The 8,643-nt window shown below is 49.5% G+C and overlaps 1 protein-coding gene across 1 annotated transcript; it reads right to left on the bottom strand.

Annotated features, from left to right (window-relative positions):
• Window positions 1-338: 338 nt before the first annotated feature.
• On the bottom strand, window positions 339-1,211 carry LOC307069670 (OTU domain-containing protein 6A-like; the record flags this gene model as incomplete). The annotated part of the gene is made up of 1 exon (XM_079728023.1): window positions 339-1,211. One exon carries the CDS (start codon window positions 1,209-1,211, stop codon window positions 339-341), a length of 873 nt encoding a protein of 290 aa, XP_079584149.1.
• Window positions 1,212-8,643: the final 7,432 nt, after the last annotated feature.

The following is an 8,643-nucleotide window of genomic DNA, read 5'->3' as shown; positions in this document are numbered from 1 at the left end:
CCCCGGTCGGGGAAGACCCCACCCCACATGCCGCGGAGCAAGAAAGGTGGGAACTTGGCAAAGTCACTCCAACAGGGTGGGACGGTGCAGATGTCTTCCTCGTCACCGGCCTCCGGTCCCCCTAACCCCGTGAAAGAAGCAACCCAGGGACGGTCGAGGATAGAAGAGCGAGGGAGGAAGAAGGGGGGGCGGGGGTGGAGAGAGGGGGTGAACTCTGAGTAAAATGAATCAACAAAACCCTGAGAAAACCGAAGGAAAAAAGCGGAGCCTGCTGAGGAGACGCGGCGGCGGCAGCTTCGGCTCCAACGGCAGCCGCCACGGCGATGGCGGCAGCGGGCCTACAAGAGACAGGAGGCCGGGCACCTGACGGAGCCGGCGTCGAGCGGCTTCACCGAGTTGTAGTGCTCCCCACAGATGGAGTAGCTCCTGTAGACCAGGGTGAGCGGCTTCTTGGTGTACTCCTCTCCGAAGACGACGGCGGGCGAGTTGGCCTGGATCACCTCGATGGGGGTCTGCAGGACGTGCGACAGGGCCCTCAGCTCGAGCTGGCCTCCACACGACGCGCTGAACACGATGTTGTCGCAGTAGCTCAAGAAGTCGTCGCGGCTGCAGGCGTCGCCGGTTTCGGGGTCGCTGCAGAAGGGCAGGAAGTCCTCGACATGCTTCCGCATGTACTCGGCGGTGCGCCTCCGCAGGCTCTCCACGGTCACGGAGAACACCAGCTGGTCTTGGATGGCGCGGTACATGCAGTGGCCGTCGGCCGGGATATCCTTCATCTCCAGATTCCTGGCCCACAGGATGGCGTCGAGCTTCATTTCCTCGTCATGGCGGTAGCTGGCCAGATGCTCCATCTCAGCCTTGGCCATCCTCTCCTGCCTTTCTCTCTCGAGGGCCACCTTTCTTTCGCGCCTTCTCCGTGCCCTCGAGAGGTGAGGAGGCTTGTCCTCGAGATCCAGCTTGCCCAGATCTTCAGTGACTGAATCGAGGTTGCTGTTATCAGGGAAACTCTCCTGGAACTTCTGCAGCTCCTGCTGGTGCTTCTGCTCCATCTCGGCCTCGAGGCGGGCCACATCGAGGAGCAACTGCTTTCTTCTCTTCTCGTCGCTCTTGGGGACCGAGCTCTTCATGCCCTGAATGTGGGCCTGCAGCTCTGCCTTCTCGCGCTTGTGGCGTCGTAACATCCGCTGATGCTCACTCTGTGAATCTCCCATGATGTTTAAGGGCAGGCGAGAATCGAAGTTTGGTGGCTGAAGTACCGCTACAGTTCGCGTCAACAGTCTAACCACCCAACTGGCTAGAGCTCCTCAGCCTCCCGTGGCGGCTGTACTCTCTTCCCCTCACCCGCGGTTGCCCTCACTCTATTAACGGCCCTCTCTGCCATTGGCCACTGTCTCTCCACGGCTACGCCTCCTAAACACTCCTGGCACTAGGATTGGCTGTTGGGAGACACTACATATGCCCCCATTAGACCCCGTAGCAAGGGGTGCTTCCGGTTTTAGCCGGGTTCCTGTCCCGGATGTAAAATCCCGCCTTTGTGCATTATGTGCAGCAACTGAGCTTGTGGAGATTTTCGTGGGCTCTGAACTGCGTACTTCACTTCCTAGCCTGAACACAGTGCAGACACTGGTCGTGCTTGAGAATCACATGACAAATACTGTTACACCAGATGAATGTGCTCTGACACCGGACTTCCCATTGCTCCCAGTGTTCAGAAGGCAATGTGGCTCTCTCCAGTTCTTTAGTTGCCTTGACTGATGAACCCTTAATTTTGTGTATCAGAACAAGATATTTCCTTATGTTCCTGGGAACACAGAATCCTTTCAGTTTAGGCCTCAAATCCACCCTGTCCCATCTCAGTGTGAGAAAGCAACAACCTTAAAGTTCACTACAGCTGAGCAGACTTCGTCTTGTGCCAACAGAATGCACCTACCCTAAACTCCCCTTCTCCTGGGTTCCCAGCTTCCAAAATGGGCTCCCATGAGGCATGACAGTTGGCCTTCATCAAGCCACTTCCTTCTGATTATTTTGAATCTCTAAAAGTTCTAAAAAATAAAATAAAGTAAAATAAAATCCCTAAGCTCTTTCAAACATGCTCTCATCCTGCCCCACTCTGCTCATCTGTATCTTGAATTCCCAAACAGGAAGGCTCTTGAGACAACCTCCTCCCTGTTACAAATGAGGAAAGTGGACATTGGTCCAAGTTTTTACATATATCAAAACTTCAGTCGTTTTTATTGCTAACTAGGATTCCATGATATGGTTGTACTGTAGTTCACTTAACCATTCACCTGTTGAAGGACATCCGGGCTGTTTCCAGTTTGGGGTTGTTACAACCCCTGCTATAAACATCCATATACAGGTTTTTTGTGTGAGCACAAGGCTTCATTTCTCTGGGAAAAAAATGCCCAGGAGTGCAATTTCTGGGTCATATTATAAGTGTATGTTTAGTTTGTGAAGAAGCTATTTTCCAGAGTGGTTGTACCATTGTGCGTTCTCACCAGCAGTGTATGCGGAATCAGGTTTCTCTGCATCCTCACCAGCATTTGGTGGTGTCATAATTTTTTATTTTTAGTCATTCTGATAGATGTGTAGTGGTCTCATTTTACAAATTACTTTGCAGCTTCGTTTTTCTAATGAGTACTTAAAATATGAAGCTACTTTGAGGAAAACACTGAATTAAAAATTTTTTAACTTGCATTATTCATTATAATGATTTTCTCTGTTTCAAGAAAGATTTTAACTTTTAATCAGGCTAGCTCTTGTGTATGGAGGTAGCACTACAATACTGAAATTTTAAAAGTTTAACGCTTAGAGCAAGCCTGTTTGGGAAATTTTTATTCACTGGAAAAAAGTCATGGCTAATTGTTTTTTCATTAAAAAGAGAAAAGCATTTGCAAATTTAAATGATGTTTTTCTTAATTAAAAAAGGTCTTTTGTTTGCAGAAAAAAATACTACAAAATGATTTTAATGAGTCTCACAGTATCTAGGAATCTTTACACTGATTGATTTTTATTGAAATACAATATAAAATAAAACTGTAATATATGCTCACTGTCAATAATCTGGAGAAATTAAATTCCATAATTCTCCTGGGAGAAAACCCCTGTTAACATTTTTTTTTTTTTTTTTTTGCGGTACACGGGCCTCTCACCGCTGTGGCCTCTCCCGTTGCGGAGCACAGGCTCCGGACGCGCAGGCTCAGCGGCCATGGCTCGCGGGCCCAGCCGCTCCGCGGCATGTGGGATCTTCTCGGACCGGGGCACGAACCCGTGTCCCCTGCATCGGCAGGCAGACTCTCAACCACTGCGCCACCGGGGAAGCCCTCTGTTAACATTTTGTGTTTATTCTTGCCATGCCTATTCTACTCAAATAGAACTGTTAAACAAAGAAACAACAGGCCCAAAATGAAGTCACGTGTGCTATGCCCCACATCAGTAAACCAAGACTTAATACGTAACCAAATTGCAGTTTTAGCCCATCCCATGAAAGTGACTTTAACCAGTCAGTCTGGAATTTCCTGGCCAGCACTAGTGAGGTAGTCTGCCACATAGACCCCTGCCTTCCCCAAAAGGAAGGTGACCTTTGTCTGAAATAACCCCTTATTTTGTTGATGACTTCTTTGTCCCACCCCTTCTCTGCCTTTCAAAACCTTCCATTTTGTACAGTTCCTTGGAGCTGCTCTCTGCTTGCTAGATGGGATGCTGTCCGATTTGTGAATTGCTGAATACAGCCAATTGATCTTCAAATTCACTCAGGTGAATTTTGTTCTTTAACAGAACTCTAAGCGGTGCTCCCTGCCATCCTGTCTGCCTATCGCCCTCCCCACCTTGGCCTCTGGGGACCTCCCTTCTCTCTTCAAAGATCAGTGAGGGAAGTACATCAAGGCTAAAAATTTGACCTGGCTCAAAGTAAAAAATTAAAACAACAAACAACAAAGCAAAACAGAAAGTTCTTAAATTTCAAAGTTTCTGCGGCAATTTCTTTGTGTCACCAAGGTTTAGTGGTTCTGCTTTTAGACAAGGCATTGTAGTGGGCCTCAGGTCTCTGCATCAGTAGAAGCAGAAGAAAGAAACAGAAACTGCTTTGCAAATGATGCAAAACTCAAAATCCATTGTGGGTCCGATTTCAGAAAAAAATTATACTGCTTTTAAAATGTGGAATTAATGATCCCCTCATCTTAGCAATGAAGGAAGGAAGGGCCAGAGAGGGGGAGTGTTGGGCTGATGGTCACACTGCAGAATTCCACGGCTCACTCGTCTGTGTCACTTTTCCCACCGCACTGTGCTGCTGCCACACGCAGCTTTGACATGACTCTTGGCTGAAAGTCAGGCAGAACAGTCCCAACATAGTTTCTGGGGCCATCGGGAGCAATCCCTCATGAAACGGTTGTAAATTCATCTATGAGATTCAAAGAGACCTTGTACATGCCCTCCGACAATGCCCATGTGTGAGCGAGAGACTCTTCATGAGCTCTGCAAGCCTGAAATCGCCTTGTAAAGGTGGAGGGCAGGCCTGGAGAGGAGAAATTCCTGCGGTAGAACACACGTGCATCTGCCCCTAGGGCCTGCCTCCTCCTTGGCCAAAGCAAAGAGCCTGTTCAAGCAAACTCAAGTGGATTTAAAGAAACACACTTATTTTTCCCTGAAAATGTAATGTGTTCAGGCTTCCCTGGTGGTGCACTGGTTAAGAATCCACCTGCCAATGCAGTGGACACAGGTTCAAGCCCTGGTCCAGGAAGATCCCACATGCCACGGAGCAACTAAGCCCATGTGCCACAACTACTGAAGCTCGCGCGCCTAGAGCCCGTGCTCCACAACAAGAGAAGCCACCGCAATGAGAAGCCCGCACACTGCAACAAAGAGTAGCCCCCGCTCAGGGCAATTAGAGAAAGCCTCGTGCAGCAACAAAGACCCTACAAAGCCAAAAACAAATAAAAGAAAGTAAAAATCTCATAATCTCACAATTCAGACTTCACAATTCACTGCTGACATTTGGCTTGTAGCTTTTTAGTGTTTCATTTATATATGTATGTATGTATATCTGTATGTATATTACTGTATAAATGTATATGTATACATATGTATACATAATATGATTCTTATTATAGTAAAATAAATACAATTTACCATTTTAACCAAAAGATGTGGAATTTAGACTTTACTGTCTCTGAGGATTATTTGCTTTCCTTGAAAGCAGTGGGATGTGTGTATGACAAAGAGACAGGCTGTGAACTGTGGTCAAATAGTTACCTACTAGAGAACTACAGGAGGAAGGATGTAGAGCCCTCCCTGCATTGTCCTGCTGAAGCTCCTGTCTTATTATTATCAACTGAAAAAATCTGAGCTTGGTGACTACTGATGGGTGACACACTCTTGTCTTGCTACTGCTTTTTTTAATTTATTTATTTGGCTGTGCCATGTGGCTTGTGGGATCTTAGTTCCCTGACGAGGGATTGAACTCGACCCTTGGCAGTGAAAGCGTGGAGTCCTGACCACTGGACCACCCAGGAAATCCCGTACTGCTTTTATTCCTAAAATTTGATTATATACTTAAAATTTTAAACTCTATTTATATTTTGAATAATCAGTGCATTCACACCCTATTCTCAGCTGCTGATTTGGACTCCTTGAGTTTCTTGTGTATCCTTTCTAAGACAGTCTGTACTCACTCACATGCTCCTTTCAGTTTGGCTCAGAGGTACAAAAAGCTTTAGTGTACAAAGGTTGTATACGTGAAACTGGGGACACTCTACTTGATTGGTAATTGAAGGGATTTTTAAGGGCCTATCTCAGTGGACCTTTTCCTGAGTTACTCCAGCCACAAACCAGGGAATCACCCCTGATCCTGTCTTTGTCTTTACCCTCCTCATAAAACAAATGTTAATTCTACTCCCAGTGTCCATCACTTTGGTCCCCTGTTCTCTCCCTGCTGCCACAGCCCCAGGCCAGGTCAGCCTCGTCTGTCATGGATGAAAAGACAGCCTCTCAAATCAGCTTCTTGCCTCCAATCTCTCTCCTTGCAATCCATTCTTTCCCCTAAGATTCCTTATGTCTAAAGCATAGCTCTGATGTCTCATTCCTTCTGAAAAACAAACTTTTAACGGATTCTATTGCCTCTAGAGTACAGAAGACTTTTTTCCACAAAGGATGGAGCAAGTGGCAGAAATAGTCTCTCTTCTCCGATGTGGCTGGTCACTGAATCTGGGCCCTACGGGAAGGCAGCTCATGATCAGAAACTCATGACTGGGATCAGAACCCGGTTACTCCCAGGACCCCTCAGGGATGCTTGCATTCCTGGGAATGGACAAACACTCATTCACATCAGACTGCCACAGGCCCCCGAGTTCTCACTTACTCCTTAGAGAGCCCACTCCCCAGGGGCTAGAATACCCCGAGTAGCCCGTTCTTGGTTTCAAGGTAGCTGAGAAGCCCAGATAAAGCGGCTTCGTGGACATGGGAAAACACCGCTGCCGCTGCCCATTTCCTTCCGCTTTTGTTTCAAACAAAATTCTGACGTGATTTTCCAAGAACTTTGAACTCACCTCCAATTCCAGGAAAGCCTTATTATTAGCCTCTTCCTAGGAGGTGACTCAATTTGGTGATGAACCTTGGTGGATTCACCTCGGCCACCCTGGTCACTGCAGTCCCTCCCCTGCCAGCTCCCACAGATGCAAGATGGCAGGGGCTCCGGATTTTGTTTCTCACAGGTTCAAAGGAGCAACAGAGCGCGTGTGCTCATGGGCTTCACTCTGATTGGGCGGGCCCAAGCCATAGATTCACCTTGAGCCAATCACTGTGGCCCGGAAGAATCGGTGCTTTGATTGGCAGACCTGAAAGGGGAGGGTCCTGGAGGTGAACCGCTGTCACCCCAAGAGGGTGACAGGGGTTCGCACCCCCAAAAAGGAGATTGGAGGCTTTTGTGGTAATGGAGGGAAACAGACGCTGGAGATGCGAACAACCCTTCTTTTTTTTTTTTTTTTTTTTTTTTTTTGTGGTACGCGGGCCTCTCACTGCCGTGGCCCCTCCCATTGCGGAGCACAGGCTCCGGACGCGCAGGCCCAGCGGCCATGGCCCACAGGCCCAGCCGCTCCGCGGCATGTGGGATCCTCCCAGACCGGGGCACGAACCCGTGTCCCCTGCATCGGCAGGCAGACTCTCGATTCAGGATCGCCCATTCCCCGCGCCTCCCCCACCCTTGCTTTCCGTGGGCCTGTCCGCCTCTGGCCTTGAGTCACTTCCCCCGCCATGCCCCACCCCGCCCAGGCGGCCTCCCCTCCCAGGCCCCCGTGGCTCAGCTTCCCTGGCCCCGCGCCCTCACCCCTCTTCCCGCGAACACGCGGGAGCATCCTTCCCCGCCCCCATCTCCTGACTGAGGGGGTGCCTGTGCTTTTGCACACCCTGGGGAAAGTCCCCGGGTCACGCGGTTGTGTGTGGGGAGCCTGACGCTCAGGCTCGTCTCCACGCTTCCGCCTACAGAGTCGCGACTAGCGACCGTGGCAAAGCCACCCGGAGCGCGGGCCGACCCCCCGCCCGGCCACTTGAGCGGGCGGGCGGGCGCGCACCCAGGCAGACTCTCAACCACTGCGCCACCAGGGAAGCCCGAACAACCCTTCTTTACTCGTGTCTCGCCCACTGCCACCTCTGGTGTTTGCCTCCTGGGGTCCTCACAGCCTGGGACGCTCTTCCCTTGAGGGCTTCCCCCCTAAATCTGAGATGAACTTTCCGAGCTTCCCGTTCCCTCTTCCTCCCTACTCCAAGCTGGCCCAGAGCATTCCCACTTCACTTCCTCATCTTCTTAACTGGACCACAGCACTTAAGGGTGGGCCTTGGGTTGGCAGTCACTTGGATTTGTGTGCTTCTCATCTCCGAGGCCGTGAGGCTGCCATGGAGAGCACAAACTCAGTCTTAATTATTTTGGGGCCCCTACCCTGGCCTTCCTGGGCCCCTGCCCAGCCAGCAGTGCCTGCTAGTAGAGATACTCAGTGTATTTGGTTGAACTGATTAGGATACTTAAACTGTTTTCAAGCCCCCTCAGATATGTCAGAAGCACTATTTACACACTTGAGAATGTATTCCAGTGTTTCTAGGCTATTCATTAGAACAGGTCCCTTGGGCAACTCTGCAAGCCCGCTCAACCGGTAGTTTTGCACTTCGGAACAAGGGCTGGAGTCAACATTGCAGTTGTGGTGTCTCCACCTTAGGCTATTCCTGCAGCTCCACAATACTCTTCTGTTTCCAAACTCAAGACTCATCAGGGCCATCCCTGGGGGAGGGATGAACATTTCTGTGGTTCTAGAAAGAGGACTCAACTGAGTAAAAGAGGCCTGGCAAATCTCCTTTAGTGCTCCCCCAGCTCCCAGCCCAGGCCTTCCCCATGCCCAGGGGCTTCTGTGGTTCTCTTCTGCCTCACTCCCCACCTCTAAGTAAAAGAAACCTCTTTTGTTTTCAAATTTCTTCTAAATCCCCATTAGACGCTTGAATGGCCTGAAAACCTCTGAGGTGGTGGCTATCCAGCCTGGGCTTACACATCTCCAATAACAGAGAACTCGCCACCTTGTGAGATGGTTTTTCATATCTTTGAATAGCTCTGATTATCAAAACATTTCTTTCTTACGCCAAACCAAGACTGCTTCCCTATTGTTT

The sequence above is a fragment of the Hyperoodon ampullatus genome (genome assembly GCF_949752795.1).
Source record: "Hyperoodon ampullatus genome assembly, chromosome: X".
NCBI classification, from domain to species: domain Eukaryota; kingdom Metazoa; phylum Chordata; class Mammalia; order Artiodactyla; family Ziphiidae; genus Hyperoodon; species Hyperoodon ampullatus.
Note: the sequence above shows the minus strand (reverse complement) of the source record. Positions and strands in the feature narration are given on the sequence as shown.